The sequence below is a fragment of the Protopterus annectens genome, chromosome 12.part0 (genome assembly GCF_019279795.1).
Source record: "Protopterus annectens isolate FY-2018-M chromosome 12.part0, PAN1.0, whole genome shotgun sequence".
In the NCBI taxonomy this organism is placed as follows: Eukaryota; Metazoa; Chordata; order Ceratodontiformes; family Protopteridae; genus Protopterus; species Protopterus annectens.
Genome location: NC_056746.1, coordinates 780974691 through 780994162, shown reverse-complemented (window position 1 = coordinate 780994162; position 19472 = coordinate 780974691). Strand labels below are relative to the sequence as shown.

At 41.4% G+C, this 19472-nt stretch overlaps 1 protein-coding gene across 2 annotated transcripts in view; it reads left to right on the top strand.

The window, feature by feature from the left end:
- Positions 1-19472, top strand: part of COG7 (component of oligomeric golgi complex 7) — a 4201489-nt gene that overhangs the window by 231411 nt on the left and 3950606 nt on the right. For both annotated transcript variants that reach the window (XM_044089821.1, XM_044089822.1), the window contains exon 3: positions 14972-15088. In XM_044089821.1, coding sequence (XP_043945756.1) covers positions 14972-15088 — 117 coding nt within the window. The remainder of the gene's footprint in view (positions 1-14971; positions 15089-19472) is intronic.

Sequence of the window (19472 nt, the reverse complement as noted above, 5' to 3'; positions counted from 1 at the left end):
CCTGTATTCTCTCATCCTCTGCTAAGACAGTTTAAGAGGGATAAAAAACATCAACCCTCCAAGGAAACCACCAGTGCCTACATGGGACCTTAACTTCATGTTGGAAAAATTAACTCTTCCTCCCTTTGAACCAGCAGCATCTTCAGAACTACAATTTCTGTCTTGGAAGACTGCCTTCCTCCTGGCCATAACCTCAGCGAGAAGAGTATCTGAGTTACAGGCCCTCATTGCAGTTCAGCCATTTCTCATTTTTCATCACGACAGAGTCTCTTTGAGAACCAATCCTTCATTCATGCCGAAGGTAGTATCCAGGGTTTCACTGAACCAAGCTATTCACCTGCCTACCTTCTTTCCAAATCCACAAAATAAAGGAGAAAAACTTCTGCATACTTTGGACATCCACAGACAGTTGCGATATTACTTGGACAGAACTAAGAATTACAGAAAAACTGACCAACTCTTTGTAGCATATGCTGCTGGTATACAAGGAAAAGCAATTTCCAAACAGACAATTTCTAAATGGATAGGAAATTGCATTCAGTTCTGTTACTCCTTTCATGGAAAAGCTGTGCCAGCTAACATTAGGCCTCATTCCACCAGAGCAACAGCCACCTCCACAGCCTTCTTAAGAGGGGTGGCTACAAAGGACATTTTAGAAGCTGCTACATGGAGCTCCATGCATACATTTTCCAAGCATTACAATCTGCCCTTATATTCCAGATCCAGAGCAGGCTTTGCTACTGCAGACCTGCAGGGCATGTTAGCTACACCATCCTTTTCTTAGGTCCTACCTCCCCCAGCTTGGCTATGGTATTCTACCCATATGTAAGGACTGCAGATGCATCCTTGAAGGACATAGTACAGTTTTGTACCTACCCTAAATGTAGATGTCCGATAGGTATGCATCTGCAGTCAGGATTTCCCTCCCTCCTACCCCTCTGTGGTATATTTTGGATACCTATCCCTCTCTTTAGCTAGCTGGGGTTATCTTTTATGGTGTATTTGTTTTTTATTGCTGTGCATGTTTGGAATTTTTCATTTCTCCAAATTTAGCCTTACTTAGAGGGCAACTGGCATCTGGGGCAAGAAACTGAGGAAGATGGCTTTGGCTGACGCTTTTATATCCCAGGCGCTCTGACAATCGGGATGGAGGCGACATCAGCCGACGCCGGACCCAGACTTTGGAATCCGTCCGACCGAGGGGCTGCCTGAGGCAGGACAACCCATATGTAAGGACTGCAGATGCATACCTATCAGACATCTACATTTATGGTAGGTACAAAACTGTACTTTCAGCAGCCTACAATTATACTCTGTACTCAACCCCATCTGTAATTAAGTGTTGATTGATTCTTATCTTTAAGGCAAGTGTGTTTTTCACTGTTGCACTACTTGAAGGCTTTAGCATAGACGGCTAAGTATGTTATGTTTTGCAGATTACTGTATCATATGTTTTCTCTTGATAGTTGCATTAATCAGTTATGTATTTCAAACACCTAAATGCTATAAGACGTACCATAAACCACTGAAATGGTACACAAGTAAACATTTATATGTATGCAAACAGTGTGTGGTGTCATGTCCTTTTGCATTGTGTGTGGGTATATGTTTCATGCAATAATTCTGATTTGTAGGAAAGAATCAGACACTGGCCATTTGCAAAGGTGACAACTGTAAGAAAATTGGCTGTTTGATATGCTGTGCACCCTCTGTATATACTCTGTGTGTGTGTATATATGTGTGTGTGTGTGTGTGTGTATATATATATATATATATATATATATATATATATATATATATATGTGTGTGTGTGTGTGTGTGTGTGTGTGTGTATGTATATATATATATATATATATTTTTTTTTTTTTTTTTTTTGTGTATACATGTAACATTAGAATGTTTAGTGGTTCCACATTGTACATTCCCTATGGTAGACTGACTGTTCTGCATGATATGTTAGAGAAATCATCCCAGCATCTTACAGCTGGAGATGGCTTACTGGTAACTTGTGGCTATGTTGTGTAGGGCATGGGTTCAGGACTTGCAAGGGCTGATTTATTTTGTTGCTTGGCAGAACAAGGGCTGTTAGATACAGAGTGATTAAGGCACTTTTAAGCAGTCGTAAGCGGGTTTGTGTGGTGGTAAGCAATGCTAACTTCCGGTTAGATATGCTTAGACAGCCTGAAAAGTGCTTAATCTGTGTAGGCATTGCTTAGCGCCACGCAAACAGGCTTAATCCTTCTTACTACTGCTTCAGTGCTTACTCCCGCGCTATTTTCTTTAAAAGAAAAAAGGGATGATAGGAAAGTTGTGAAAAAGGGGGCACAAAGAGGGAAAGACGATAGGGAAATTAGCTAGGGATATGCAGAACGGGTCTAGGAAAGGTCCATAGCTGTCCATTTATTGTACAGCAACAACTGTGTATATATATACTGAATTTGGATGTATATTTGGACACTCAAACCCTTGCGAGAGGGGTGAGGACAACAATAATGTGTTGTGAAGCCAGTCAGAGCAGATTACATGTGTTCAGTGGACACGTGTGGGAAATGGACAGCTATGTATGGGGCAATATTCTTTGGGGGGAAAAGATTGCCCCCTTTTTTTAAGGTGAGAGTGGGATGTTGAGAAGGATAGTAGGTATATTTGGGGAGGTAGGTTGGGTAGGAAGACGGACAAGACAGCATATAGGGGGTGGTATATGACTCATCGTGGTGGGTTAACACCTTGGACGGGGATGAGCCACCAAATGGAAATAGTGGAACTGAAGTTCCTACCCATGGGTAGTCCACCACTACACCTTCACGGCCTCGAAAGTGGCTGTGCTGGGGGCCAAGCAGGAGGTGGCAGGCTGACCCTCTAATTGTGCCACACAGCCCTCAGGCTGGTGTAGCAGATCTCCAGACTCCGTTTGGGGCTCGCTACACTCCAATCCCCGGACCGTCTTCTGATGACAGTATTCTCTCTACGTCCGCTCCCAGGGTGGGGGACAAGCCCCATCCCCTGAGGCAGTTCTACCCGAAGGCAGTGCAGGACCAGTGGACGAGGAGGTCCTGAGGTGGGTCACAGATGTGCTGGGGTCTGGTGCCACAGCCAGATGAGGTGGGTCCGCTGAGACCGGCCTTCCCAAATGTGCTATGGTGTTGCAGTTTTAGAAAATATGTGGTGTTGACTATTACTAACTAATTTAGGATTAGTTTTAACAGCATGCATAGATAGTCCCATTAACCCAAAACAACAGATTTGGAACAGTTGCATAGCAAACAAAACGCATGCATATATGGAACCACAGTGGCCATTACAACAGTATGCACATTTCATTGATAGCAACAGGCCACCAATGATATTTCAACGTGGAACATTAATAGAAACACATGAAGGTTGATATATTTTAACACATCTTGAGAGGACCTTAAAGGTACCCGGTAGGTGTGATTTGTGGTACCTCGGGTATTGTATACATTGCCCTTTGTGCATAATGTCCTGCTTTGTATATTGGAATGTCAGCCAGGGCTCTAAGAGAATTTTAGAACATGAATATGCTATAAAAAAGAAAAATCCAAATAATGCCTTGCATTCTGGTGAGTCTGTGAACTGGAAAAAGTTTATTTTCTCCATCTTGCAAGTTCAAGAGGATTTAAGGGGAGGCAGTTTTAGAAACCTGGTTGAACAGAGGGAAGCAGAATGGCATCTTAAGCTTGCTTCTTATCTTTCTCCTGGTCTTAATGATATGGTTAACATTACATTGAGTGTTGATTGTTTGGCATTCAGCTTCTGATGAAGTCTGTGACGAATAGCGAACAAAGATGAACTACGCTGCAAACTTTAATTTCAGTGTTCTTTTCGTGCTTTTTATTGGTGCTATTTTTTGGTTTAAATTTCAATATTTGTTGAATAGGACATGTCCTAACAATAGGTTTGATGTAAACATACCCACTGATTTGTGCGTTTAGATTATTGTTGCATGAATGGTGGTGGGGGGGGTCAGTTAATTTATATATCCTTGCAGTACTCAACTTTAATGATCACTGCTCTAATCATTACTCTACAGGTGTTATTACAGTACCCTATGGGCTTGGTTTGGGCAGTGGTATGTTTGTATACAGTGTATACTTCAACTGTCTTGTATGTAAATTCTACTTCTCTTACCTGGTAAACCTGTGGAGGGAATATTTGTTAACACTACCTGACTTTCTACACCCATTCCTAGTTGTAATTGTGCACATACCTCTCAATCTCTTAATGCACATCTGGACAAAGCTTGACAAAATGGGGGTATAAATAGGGACATATTTTGAATATTGCTCTTATAAACTTTGGCCTTTACTCACAGGATTTGTTTTAATATGCATTTTCTTAAGGATTTGAAGTCTGAGGCTCAAATGTATCTCATTATTTGCCGACTACAATCCTGAGATCATCCCACTGATTTGCCAGGGAAAAAAGGTAAACCGGCCAAAAATGTGAGCTAAATATCTGGGCATTCTGGGAAAATCTGTACAGTTGAGAGGAATGAATTATGTATGCAGCTTACTATCACTCCCAGTATTCGAATCATGGCTGTGTCTGCTAAAAATGCAACAATTTCTGTTTCGTCAGTGAGCTATTTAGATACTGTTCCTTCAGTGTTTTCTTTGTCTCTCTTGGTTGTACAATCTGACCTTGTTATTACAACAGTCTTATGCATACATTCCTAGACCTATTTTTATGTAGAACAGTGTGAGAAATGGTGATTGACACAACAGTACTATTGTGATATCAGATGTTGGTGAATGCAACATGTCAGGCCATACAGTACCAGAGTAAACAGTACCAGTCCAGGATTTAAAACTTTATTGCCAGGCAGTTTTCTTAACTGAAAGACATGTGGGGGAATGTCGAACACTACTTGACTGTTTCTACACATTCTCAGATTCCTTGTTAATATTATACACATACCTCTTAATCTGTCAATGCACACACTGGACAGAGCTTGACAACATGGGGTTACAAATAGGGTCTTATTTTGAATATTGCTCTTATAAACTTGGAGAGTTGCTAGAGTAATTGGATTTGTTTTAATATACATTATCTGAAGGATTTGAGGTTTGAAAATCAAATGTATGTCATTATTTAGTGACTGCAATTCTAAGATCATCCCAGTAATTTGCCAGGGAGAGGAACAGGCCAAAAATATGAGCCAGTCATCCGGACATTCTGCTAAAATCTGTACAGTTGAGAGGTATGATTATGCATACAGCTTACTGCCACTCCCAGGATTTGAACCATGGCTGTGTGCTAAAAATACAGCAATTTGAGTTTCATCAGTGAGCTATTTAGAATTTGCTGTCTGTTCCTTCAGTGTTTTCTATCCAAGTCTCTCTTGGTTGTACAATCAGACCATGTACTTACTATAGTCTTATACAGACATTCCTAGACATTTTTTATGTAGCACAGTGTAGGTAACAGTGGTTAACACAATATTACTATTCAGAGACTGCAATACTAAATGAGGGCGGCCACGGTGGTGCATTGGTTAGCATTGCCACCTCACAGCAAGAGGTTCTCCGGTTCGATCCTCGGCTGGGGTGCCTTCTGTGCAGAGTCTGCATGTCCTCCCTGTGGTCGCGTGGGTTTCCTCCGGGTGCTCCGGTTTCCTCCCACATCCCAAAGACATGCTGCAGGTGGATTGGACACTCTAAATTGGCCCTAGGTGTGCGTGTGAGTTTGCCTTCTGTGGAAGGTTGGGCGCCGGGCTGGCAACTCGACACCGTAAAACTCCACTGCCATTCAATGTGCGGACAAGGCGATCCGCTGTGGCGACCCCTAACCGGGAAAAGCCGAAAGAAGAAGAGACTGCAATACTAAATGCCATACAGTACCAGAGTAAGCACAACCAGTCCAGGATTTAGAACTTTGCCAGGCAGTTACGGTTTTATTGAAATATCACCTATATGGAACTATTACTGTCATATTGTCTGGTTTATTCAGTACAATCCATACACAGTTTTTATACTGCCAGGTGACTTTCTGCTACTTTATATTTGGTATGACTACTACGCGCAGGATTGTTACTCACCAGCCTCGCAACGCAGCCTTTGCAGCCTACTGGCATGGGGCTTCCTGATTCACAGCCTGCTCATCAGCAGCTGTAGGAGGGAATAGAGAAATATTTAGCCATACATATCAATCACATACACAGTCTGGACTTTGGTAAACAGTATTGATATGAATACTTACACACTGCTTGGGACATCACCCCTCTGCCTTGCTTCTTGGACCCACTCGTCCAAGAGCTCCCTCTTCAAGTCGGCATAGTGGTGCCAGACCTGCTCACCAGTCCGGGGGATACAAGTGGCACTGGTGAGATCACTGGCAAGACTGTCCCAGGCTTCTTCTTTATATTGGGAGCCCTGGTACTGGCTCTGCAGCAGTCTCTCGTCATGGTTATTTACCAGGAGTCCTACTATGACCTTGGACTCCTTTGTGCCCCATTGCTGTGCCTGGACATGCATACCCTCGTCAACACCTGCCATACTACCTACAGTGGGAAGCTGCAACCAGTTATGAGCTGTATTCCCGTCTGGGGGTTTAAATACCTGCCCTTTGCCATGATTGGATGGTTTTGAATATGCTAAGCTGCAGGCAAACCTGCTTAGCTAAGGTTGGCAGTGTTTAAAGTGACAGGTTTTGTACTGCTTACCAATGGGCAAATCCACTTCAGCTGGGCTACTCATTATTTCACAGTCATATTTACACAGTGCTTACACCTGGTAAGCAGAGCTGTGCAATGTTTAGCATTGCTTATTTTTTATTTTATAGATTATCTGCTGTATGGGATTGATTAATCATTCATTACATATAAATGTGTTTACTGTCCCAGACATCCCCCAATGTGCTTTCATTACATTTATTCTTGTGACTATAGTGTATGGGGCACTTGTGTTTATATGGGGGTTTCACAACTGTATTAAACTGACATCCCACATCTAGACTTACTACAGTACTCTGGTTAACAAATCTATGTTATGTAGTAGCTAATTATAAAAACTTCACGTACTGCTTTCACATGTAATATGCAAATTGGTAACAGTGGTGATCGAACTGGGAATGGCTGCTTGCAAAGCATGCGCTCTAACCACTACACTGTTGCAGTACTGCTTTTATTTGATGTCTCTTGCTATTTAACTTGTGCTGTTGAAGCTGGCCTAAGCATAGGTAAGCAATGGGCACACCCATGCAGCTACGCTTAAACTTTATCGCATGTATAAAAAAAAAAATGAATTGTTTTTTTATCTGTACCCTTCAAAATATCCCTGCTAATGCTGAACCTGTTATCTTTCTACTTTGTGGGATGATTGTCCCATTTGGCTTTGTCTATATGCCTTACTCGGACGGGTTGGGAGGTGTGCACTATGTGCTTATGCTAAATGTGTTATTCTCTCAACTTTTGCCTTGGTAGGGATGATTGTTCCTTCTGGGTTTGACCAGATTTCTTATCCTGACTGGTTGGGGGTGTTACGAGCGTTCTTGCTCATTTTAAATTGCCGAAAGGCAATTCTGGAGTGCAGGGGCCATGTGTATTGGGAGAGCTCTGCTCTTAGACACACTCCCTGCACTCGTACACTCAACCGTGTCTATTTTAGAGCACAGCAGCACACCTACATACATATGCATGGTGCGCTGCTGTGCTGAACAGGAACGGTCCCTGCCATGCTGGAATAACTTATTCCTGCACGGCTGCTTGCTCTATCCGGGGGCTAGACTTGAGACTTAGTTAACAGTGACAGTGGAGTGCGAGTGACTGGATTTTCAAATATGGAATGAAAGCTGTGTCAGGGGTACTTCAGTTTCCAAAGTGACTGCTACCTGAGCAACATGTTCATTAGAACTCCCTCAGTGTGAAAAAGTCTGGAATTTTTACAAAAGCTAGTAAAAGTCAATTTTGATTAAATTGTGGTTATTTGCTACTAATTCCATTGAACACCATTTAAAGAAGAAATTAAGCAAAAGTGAAATTGACAAAAGTACACACTAAGTAGTACGCGTGAGGAACAAATAAAGTGGAATGAATTTTAGCTCAGCGGATTCTGTTTTGGTTTCCTGCAGATTACAAGGGCAGTAGAAGGAAGAGGGAGAGACTTTAACTGATTCTAAGTACCTGTTTGCCTTTTTTTGTTAAATTTGGTCATTGCTTTTACGTTAGCAGTTTTATAATCACTGCATTTATTACAGCTGCATTTATTGTTTGCTGGCTACACACTCAAATGCACTAGCCTGTTCTGTGCTTAAAAAGTTAATTTACTGCTGTTGTAAGTGTTTAATTACTGTTTTTCTGAAAAACAAAACAATCAATCTATTGCTGGTTTCTCCTGCCTTTTTCTGATACTAGAATAGTCTGGATTAAGATTTGCTGAATTCAGGTCTATATTGGAGTTTGAGTTGCCGTGATAGAGGGAAGCCTTTCTGCTCGTTAGTGGGAGTGGTAAGCATTGAGCAGCCTATCTACCTCTAGAGGAGTGGTTTCCTTGTCTGAAATTGTACCTTATTGGCCATTTTGGGCTGCATTCCATCCCTTTTAACTTTCTGTCTTCTTAACCCGTGTTTCAGTGACACGCAGCGCCTCTAAGCTATGATAAACTGTTATAGGTGCCAGAGAGTTTACTCTTCAGATTTTCCTTTAGATCTTGCTAGTTTTCATCTTTTTAGCACTCTAACTAGACTATGAAGTCCAGCACTTGCTCAAAACTTCTTGTAGCAATTACTGTAGCATATATACTGATACCAGCACTAAATTTTCCTTAAGTAAAAATAATAAACAGCTTTAGTACACAATAAATTTAATACCTATAAAGGCATGTCTAAAGGGTCAGTTCCCTGTGCTTTCTCATATTAACCTGGTGAACCTGGGCATCCTGAGGCAATGTAGGCCCCAACACTCTGACATGTGAGAGATGCACCTATATAGCCAAATTGGAAGCCAAGCACTGTAAAGTCAACACCTGAATGTCACAACATGGAATACACAGCCCTCCAGAACATACACCACCATAACTCTCACATAGTAATGCAAAACACACACCCACCTTTGCGGAGGCTCTCAAAAATCTACCTAAACAGAGACCTCCGGTGCAGAAACGCAAGCAGCCATCATATCCCAGCTCAAACCATGAGAGGCGCAGCTCATATTCAACCAAAGCCCCTAAGGCAAAACAGTTACCCAATACTCTAGTCATTCGTAACTCAATAGTAAGGCACACTGATGTCCCATTCACTAGGTTAAATAAGGAGAAAGTTATGGTGAGCTGCTTTTCGGGTGCCAGGAACCACCACATAATGCACACACGCACTTAGGTCACTCCACAACAGATACAAATATGACTCTGTCATTGTCCATGTTGGTGTGAATGACCTGAGACATACCTCCTTGGACTACATGAAAAGAGACTTGGAGATCTCAGATTTTGTAGCCCAGGCAGGTATGACCCTAGCTCTAAGTAGCATCATACCATCAACCAGAATGATACCACAGACAAGCAGAAAATTATTGACTTCAACAATTGGCTAAATTTCTGGTATCATTCTAAGGGGATCCAGTATCTGTCTGCCTGGGATGATATGATAGACAGACCTTGATGCTTTGCCAAAGATGGCCTGCACCTGTCACCCCAGGGATTCCGGATAATGACCAAGGCTCTTGTCACCCCTACAGTGCCATTTTTAGGCAGTGTCTAGAAGATAAAATTACCACTGTAAAAGTTGCAAGCAAATGTAAACTGAGGGTTATGCTAGTCGGCGCTAGAAATCTAAATCTCAAAATGCACTTGCTCGAAACATTCCTTAAAATGGAGAACATTAACATCTGTGCAGTAACAGAGACCTGGTTCAAGGCTCCAGAGAGTACCCTTGCACTACCAGGCTACAATTCATACCACACATTTTGACCACAAAGCCTGGACCGAACCCCTAAAGGCGGTGGTGTCTCCATATTCATAAAGGATGTGCACACCACCAGACTAGTAGCCCAACGTAAAGCATCAGAGATGCTACAGCTACAACAAACACTGGGTAAGACTGCAATCCAGGTTGTAGCCTGTTATAGATCCTCCACCATGCCCCAAGACTTCCACTCCACATTTCTAAACACCCTGAAAAATATATAAAGGTACAACCCAACACCCTTATACTGGGGGACTTTTAATTATCCCTGCATTAACTGGGAAAACTACTCATGTACCAACATACTAGCTCAATGTTTTCTGGAATTCATTAATTCCAATGCCCTGGACCAACTCATTCTTACCCCCACCAGGGATAGCAACATCCTTGACCTGGTCCCTACTAACATGGGAGACTGTTGCTCTACAGCAGTGAGCAACTCCTCCCTGGTCATATCTGACCACAGTCTAATCACCTTGGATATCCACCCCCCCCCCCAAAGGAAACCACTGTGAAAAACTTCTACAAAGCTTAACTATGGGCTTCTAAAAACAGAGGTGGCTAACTTCACAATGCTCATGCAAATGAAAAATAGGTGCATGACTGCTGATCATATACCAATGCACTGTATGAACACACACAAGTGCATGGAACAGGCCATACCAAACAGAACCAAGATGCTCTCCTCAAAAAAAAAAAGCCAATCTGGTGGTCCTCTACCATAAACAAACTCGACAACTGAAAGAAGAAACTGTTGCAGAAAAAGGTGAAGTCCCAAGACTGGAAAAACGCCCTTGTAAGCCTCAGTAAAAAAACCGAGATCCCTCATCAAATCCACTAAAGCTAGCTACGAAAACTAAATTGCAGCAGGTACTAAAGATAACCACAAGGCATTTTATAGTTATGTCAAGAATCCTACATGGCAGTACTCAGATCTGCTCTGATACAGCACAATGGCAACACATACCGAGCCAACTGATATTACCAGTATACTGGCCGACAGGTTCATTGCTAACCTTACCCCCCTTTCACCCACCAAAGGGCCTAAATCAATACCAGATGAATGCCAAGTTCCTATTATCACTGCTGCACAGGTTAAAACCGCACTGTCCAAAGCCAAGAGTACAGCTTCCATGGGACCTGATAATATGCTTAGCTGTGTTCTACATGAATTACAAAGTGAACTGGCACCACACCTGAGTGCCCTGTTCAATCACAGGCTAACTTCGGGCTTTGTTCTTACTGAATGTCGCACTGCTACGGTCATCCCACTCCACAAAGGGGGTGCGACCACAGACCCTGGGAACTACCACCCCATTAGCTTGACTAGTCTGATATGCAAGGCTATGGAGCACATCATCATGGACCTTATAAATAGGGACATATGGAATCTCCAAACTCTGGACCCCACCCAGTTTGTATGTGTGAAGGGTAGATCATGCCAGCTCAACCTGATGCACTTTGTCTGTCACCAGAGCTGTGGATGAAGGCAAGGTAGTTCACACATCTATGTCAGTCTTGCTAAGGCCTTCAACACCATCCTTCACTCGGGAATCATAGATGGGCACAAACCCCTGTGTCATAAGGTGGGTTGCAAACTGGCTCACTGATAGAACCGACACTGTGAAAGTAGCGGACTCCAAATCTGTCTACTGACCAGTTGCAAGTGGAGTCCCACAAGGATCAGTCCTGGGTCCTCTCCTGTTTGGCATCGATTTTTCTGAAGTTCAAGCCAATACAAACGGACTCTGGCTGACCAAATTCACAAATGATTGCAAACTGGGAGCCATTATCTACTCTCCGGCTGATGTAGACATTCTACAAAAAGGCTTCTCTGACAAATGACTGGTCCCAGAACCATGGCCTTAAGCTCAATACCAAAAAATGTATAGTCATTCTCTTAGGGAAAACTCTGTGCCCATGAACTACCACATTGGTGGTAGTCCGCTAAGCAAAGGTGTGATAAGAGATCTGGGGACACAGGTTGACAGCAACCTTTCCTTTGACAAGCACATTGCCACTGTGGTCAGAAAGTCCTATGTTGCACATCTCATTACAAAGGGTTTCTCATCCAGGAAGAAAGAGGTCATAATCCCCCTCTACTTGTCCCCCTCTACTTGTCCCTCATTAGATCTGTTGTAGAATACAACACCCCATTTGGCATGTACCTCACTAGACACCTACAACAACTGGAAAGGCCAAAAAAAATTCCTCACTGAGGGAATCCTGGGCCTTAAGCACACGCCCTATAACGATGGACTAAAAAAAACCTCCAGCTGCACTCTCTCATATCGCCTACTTAGAGGTGATCAGTGCTGCACCTACAAAGCCATGTCTGACCAAGCTTGTTAGATATGCTACATCTGAAGAAATTCCTCTGTGCCCACACACTCCAGGGACCTCAACCTCATTACCAAAATAAACAGAACATGCTGGAGGGACAGGATCCTAACCCAGAGACTGCCCATGCTCTAGAACAGACTTCCCATTCACGTAAAGCAGAGCACTTTGCTAGCCCTCTTCAGGAGAAATCTTTACGAGTGGATGGGGAAATAGAAAGTTCACCCTGGGGATCACTTCAGTGGCCCTACTTGATAGGGACATTGGGAACCAACATCTGGCAGCATGATGCCAGGGAATCTTTTTGGGCTAGACTTACATAAGCCCCAGGGCTGTTAGCCTAGTACACATCTATGAACCTAAAAAAGGCTAGAAAAATAGAGGATTTACCTCCTCCTTTCCAGAGGAGCTTTGTTTTAGCTGTCTGTCAACTTCCACCATAGGAAAAGTGCTGCATCCTGAGTTAATTTTAATGAATCCATTTCTCATACCACAGTCAAAACAGATAACCATGACTCTCAAACATCTGACCAAAAAGTGCAAATATGGAAGTTGTTCAGCACAGCTATATTTTCACAGATATGTAGTTTTTAAACATCTCGAATTGTCGCTTGACATATGCAGTTATACATCTATATAAATTAAACAAACAATATTGACTTATTTTCAGTTGCAAAAACGTTGTACAAGCACACACAATCCTCTGAACCATCCATGTCAGTCAAACATAACGTAGCTCTTTCAATTCCTACTTTCTTTTAAACTTCATTCCTCCTCCAAGACATTATTTTGCATGTATTGTTTCCACAATTCCCATTTTTCTATGTAACTTGTGCCTACCCTTTTCTAATGATACCACTTCCAGTTCCTTTATTTATGTTACTATATTCACTACTATTTTTATGGTTGCTTTAGACTTTGATTTCCATTTTCTAGTAATTTTTTTTTTGTTAACCACCAGAAATAAACTCAGCAAGGCCGTTCTGCTTCACACCTCAAAAAAAAAAATAATAATTTCCATAGTTACACCAGTTTTTCCCACCTATTATTTCTGACAGAGTAGTCTACAGGTGACTTTTAAAGCCTGTCATTCATTGCCCCAAAAATGTTCCCAATTGCCTTTTTCATTCCCATCACGCTACCCATATTTGCAATCTAACTAAGGAAAAATTATTTTGTCTAATTGGGATATAAAAATACCTATGTGAACACTTCAAAGATCCTAAATCTTCTAGACTTTGCATATGTGGGAGTCATACGTATGTCCTCCCATTGTTTCTTTGTGAATTGCTTATCCAGTCTCTTTCCAATAGTTTCTAACCTCATCTGATTGATTCCTATAGTTATCATACAGTGTTTTATATACCCTACTAATCCCCTTTTAAACAGCAGCTTATGTTCTAGATTTTACTAAAAACTCTACCAGTGCTGGTATTTAACTGAGGATCCTCCTATTTCTTTTCTTTGCCTATATTGTGATACGAGTCTTGGATTGGGAAGACAGTCTGTAGCCAGCAGTCCAAAAGGATTCTTGGCCTCTTCACATTCTATTATTTTCCCCCCTCTGATTATTTGCTCCCAGTACCTTGGATCCTTTGCCAGTTTTCTCCAGTAAATTTCATCCCCCTTTTGCCTGTACTGTGTACCCTTAGAGTAATCCCTGTGCACATAGAATCCTTTGTTCTGTACGGTTGTTCTTATGCTCCTTAAGTGTCTGCATCCAAATTCCTAGTCTCCTTATTTCTTGAGCTTCCCCCTATTTCATTATCAGCTCATTCCATTTTGAGTCGTACCTTTCTTCTTGTGCTATGTAAAGGAGCCTTAACTCTTCGCTAATTGCTAGCAACAACTCCTCTAGTTGATAAAAAAAATATGCCTGACATATGTATAAAACTGAAGGGACTGAAAACATTTCCACTTGTATCTGGCTTATCTGTAGCTATAAAACAGAGCTTCCAGTTTCTCTGTCATTGTATTATCTTTTGTATAGCCGCCTTCTCATATATCCTTAGCTGCCATAACAAAATCCTTTTAAGCTATACTCCTAAGTGCTCCTTTTTATCATGTCCCTATAAACATTACTTTTGCTGAACCAATTCATGTGTGGGTGCATGGTTTATAGCTACTGCCTTTGTTTTATCTTAATTAATTTTGCATCCCAAAAATACTGGAAACTGTCTCAGGATGTTCCACAACACTGAAATATCCTTTTCCGGTTTTATCAGGTACAAAATATCATCTGCAGATAACACCAGCTCTTCTTGATTACATGCGAGTTATTTCCTAAGTTCCAACTGTACTTTCCTCCAGGTGAATGAGTTGATGTCTGCTTTGGTTTTCACTGCTGTGGTCAGCATAAATATTTTACCCAGTATGGTTTCTACAGTAACTGCTTTTGTTTTTTAACGCATAGCAAATGTTAATGTAGTGGAGTGTTAAGACATTTCCATGTAATAAAAATAATACAAAAATAAAAAAATAATACAATATATCATTCTGTTATAAGGCAAAAGTATAATGTACACTGTCCACCCTGGGTAAACATGGGATAGTTTCAGCTGATCTTCAGTATAAATCCCCCTCCTGTGATATTGGCCCTGTCCTAATTATATAATGTGGTTGTTGCTTGGATTCATCACTTTCCGTGTAGTACAGTTCTAGTTTTCCTTGTTGCATCTCAAATGTGCTGAAATGTATCTCCTCTTCATTTTAGGTTCTTGTCAGCATTGACCAAGTAAAATCAAGAATGCAGTCTGCTGCAGAAGCCCTGCAGGAAGCAGACAAGTGGAGTACTCTCAGTATAGATATAGAGGAAACCTTTAAAACACAGGTAACTATGCTGTTGGCTTTTGATGATTCCCATACAGGTTGTGTTCTTGAGATGGATTTGAATATTGCAAAAAAATGCAATCTTTCTGGATGGTTTGTAGGATAGAGGTATTACTAGTATTATGGTGTCATTAAACAGGTGTGAAGTCATGAAGTTCTTTTTCTTTTCATAGTATGTAAAGTTTGTGTTTTATGGGCTTTCATTTATTTTTTCATGTGTACTTATCTCTCCTGTTCTTAGTTTTCTGTTGAGTCAGGTTTAATAAAGATTTTTCTTGTTTTATTAAAAAAAGGCAATAATTGAATAATGTATGTAATATTGCTTAAGATCTGATATATAGCCGTATTATGTGAAGTATAACGTTTAATATAGTTTGTTTTTATAGGAATATAAATTTGCCTGTGTCACAAATGATAATTCAATAAAGGTGTTTGAAAAAAAAAAAGTCACTGTTTAAGTTCCTTAATTTGCATCTAATTGTTTGTTTACTAGTGTGCATGAATACATACATACAATCTGTCATTGATGATGCCTCTAGACAGCCACAGCTGGGAGGTGTGTTAATTTGCTGTAATGCCAGTGCTTCAGGGCATTACTTATCTGTAGTAATGTACTTCACTTTGTGTATCACATCACTAAGCATCCTATTTAGACATAATTAAACGTTAAAGATACAGCAGAAAACTCTTGGGTACAGTTGTGTAACATCAGAACATGACACTTGTGACATTGCATTTATCCAAGTATAAGAACAGAAAATTTGCACCTCAACTGTAAAACAATTGCCAGTTATACTGAAGTATTATGAAAGGAATGCACTATTTTGACAGCAAAAAAGTAAGAGGCTTGTGAAGACCCTAGTGGTCATTAGCCTAGCGTAAACCTATGACTTTTGCTCTTTTCATGACTCCAAAGGCATAGATCATTACACAGTTTTGGAAACAGATGTTCTTTGTGTTTCACTGTTGCAGTCATCACATTTAGGTTATTTGCCTGCAGATGGCCCTCAGCAGGCCTGAATACCAGAGTCTTCAGATTTCTGTGTTGGATGCTGTCACTTCTTCCATGACGTCAGGGGTATAAAACATGCAGCCGACGCCATTGCATCAGTCTTTCTTGCTGTGCGGTGCCCGAAGCAGTTCGCAAGTGCTGGTCGTCAGACTCCTGAAATTTTCGTTTTCGAGTTTCAGACCTGAAGTCTTCTAAAAGATAAGTACCCCGTTGGAGATCCTTTTTTCTTGCTCTAACAGATGTCAGAAAAAATTAATAATTGTCTTGCCTGTGGAAAGCAAGTACCTCAGATTTTCATTCTTACTGCGCCACCTGTTTAGGCCCAGACCACGACGTCCTTCACTGTCTGTTTTGTGCCTTGTTCAATGCCCAAACTATTCGTCGGGCAATTTTTGTAGCCAAATTCTTTAGCTCTCTATCTCTGTACTCCCAAAATGACATTAAGCCATCCAACTACCGATCTTCCAAAAAAAAAGTAAGGATAAAGACAGACCGCATAGGTCCAAAACTGCCGATGACTTTTCCGTTAAGCTAGTCGCCAGTCTGCTGGTACTCAGTGAGGCGCTTTTGCAGCCCCTGATACCCACTTCTACAGATTCGCAGGCCTCTACTGAGACCCATTTGGAGTCCGGCATGCCACGAGATGCTTCTTCGACTATGGAACCTGTGGCTGTCTCTACCTTGGATGGGTCTGGAGCCACTGTGCTGGCACCGGCTTCTGAGGGTGTATTCAGGCCTACCGATTTTCATATTAAACCTACGACTTCGTTTCAAGCCAAAAATACCTAATTTCTCAGACCTAAAGTTCACTGCCTCTAGGAAGCCAACGACCAAAGCGCATTCTCAGGCCCACATGCCTCAAAAGCAAATGATTAGAATGACTGAAGACCTTGTTATCTTAATTAGGGGAAGCCAGCCTTCCCCGTCAGAGACCTAGAACTGATTTTCCTACTGATTCTTCTGATCAGGAATCTGATATTTCTGTTCCGTCTACCAGGATATACCCTTATCTACCTATGAGGATTCTGATGCGTAGGATTCCATTCCCTCTGCTTCCCCTCTAGACGATTTTTCTTTTGGTGAAACCCTGCATACCCTTGGGGAGCATTTCCACTGGGAAAACCAGGGCTACTCCGTCCAAAAAGAGACTCGGGGAAGTTTTAAACCTGCCTCAGCACAGGCCTCTAGCTATCCCTCCTGTTCTGGCAATTGTAGACTATCTGTTCCTGGAATCCAGCTGTACCCCGGATACTTTGCCTGCAGCTGTCAGGAAACCTGACAGGTACTATAGAATACAACACAAACTAAAACAAATAAATCAAACGTATGAAAAAAAAATACCACGCTGGACACAATGTTATATAAAATGAGCGCTTTCGTTTATACAAAATAGATAAACTTCATCAGACAAATTTACAAGGGAAATGTAGTACTTAAATACACATAAAAAATGACATCACATCCTGCCAATTAACTTCAAATTCATTACATATCATATTAAATAATATTTATATGTATATAAAATATATATATAAAAATACATATATAAATGAATATTAAGTGAATTAAGACCACTAAAATAAAAAAGGAAACTATTATCTAAATAATGCTTTTAACTTAAGTAAACTAGCAATAGAGATAGTGTCATTTAATCCAGGAGACACTGACTAATTCAATTTTAGTTGCCACACCAACTCCCTTTCTTCTAATCTCAAGGGTGAAGGTCCACCTCTACCATTATCGGGAATGTTTTCAATAACTAAAAAATGAAAACTATGATCAGGAAATGTTGTTACATGCCTCGCCAAGGCATTTGTAGTAATACCCCTAGAACATGCATAAACATGTTCATATATCCTATTTTTCATTGCCCTGTCCGTTTTCCCTATATAATATGCAGGGTGTTAATTTGCTGTAATGCCAGTGCTTCAGGGCATTACTTATCTGTAGTAATGTACTTCACTTTGTGTATCACATCACTAAGCATCCTATTTAGACATAATTAAACGTTAAAGATACAGCAGAAAACTCTTGGGTACAGTTGTGTAACTTCAGAACATGACACTTGGGACATTGCATTTATCCAAGTATAAGAACAGAAAATTTGCACCTCAACTGTAAAACAATTGCCAGTTATACTGAAGTATTATGAAAGGAATGCACTATTTTGACAGCAAAAAAGTAAGAGGCTTGTGAAGACCCTAGTGGTCATTAGCCTAGTGTAAACCTATGACTTTTGCTCTTTTCATGACTCCACAGGCATAGATCATTACACAGTTTTGGAAACAGATGTTCTTTGTGTTTCACTGTTGCAGTCATCACATTTAGGTTATTTGCCTGCAGATGGCCCTCAGCAGGCCTGAATACCAGAGTCTTCAGATTTCTGTGTTGGATGCTGTCACTTCTTCCATGACGTCAGGGGTATAAAACATGCAGCCGACGCCATTGCATCAGTCTTTCTTGCTGTGCGGTGCCCGAAGCAGTTCGCAAGTGCTGGTCGTCAGACTCCTGAAATTTTCGTTTTCGAGTTTCAGACCTGAAGTCTTCTAAAAGATAAGTACCCCGTTGGAGATCCTTTTTTCTTGCTCTAACAGATGTCAGAAAAAATTAATAATTGTCTTGCCTGTGGAAAGCAAGTACCTCAGATTTTCATTCTTACTGCGCCACCTGTTTAGGTCCAGACCACGAAGTCCTTCACTGTCTGTTTTGTGCCTTGTTCAATGCCCGAACTATTCGTCGGGCAATTTTTGTAGCCAAATTCTTTAGCTCTCTATCTCTGTACTCCCAAAATGGCATTAAGCCATCCAACTACCGATCTTCCAAAAAAAGTAAGGATAAAGACAGACCGCATAGGTCCAAAACTACCGATGACTTTTCCGTTAAGCTAGTCGCCAGTCTGCTGGTACTCAGTGAGGCGCTTTTGTAGCCCCTGATACCCACTTCTACAGATTCGCAGGCCTCTACTGAGACCCATTTGGAGTCCGGCATGCCACGAGATGCTTCTTCGACTATGGAACCTGTGGCTGTCTCTACCTTGGATGGGTCTGGAGCCACTGTGCTGGCACCGGCTTCTGAGGGTGTATTCAGGCCTACCGATTTTCATATTAAACCTACGACTTCGTTTCAAGCCAAAAATACCTAATTTCTCAGGCCTAAAGTTCACTGCCTCTAGGAAGCCAACGACCAAAGCGCATTCTCAGGCCCACATGCCTCAAAAGCAAATGATTAGAATGACTGAAGACCTTGTTATCTTAATTAGGGGAAGCCAGCCTTCCCAGTCAGAGACCTAGAACTGATTTTCCTACTGATTCTTCTGATCAGGAATCTGATATTTCTGTTCCGTCTACCAGGATATACCCTTATCTACCTATGA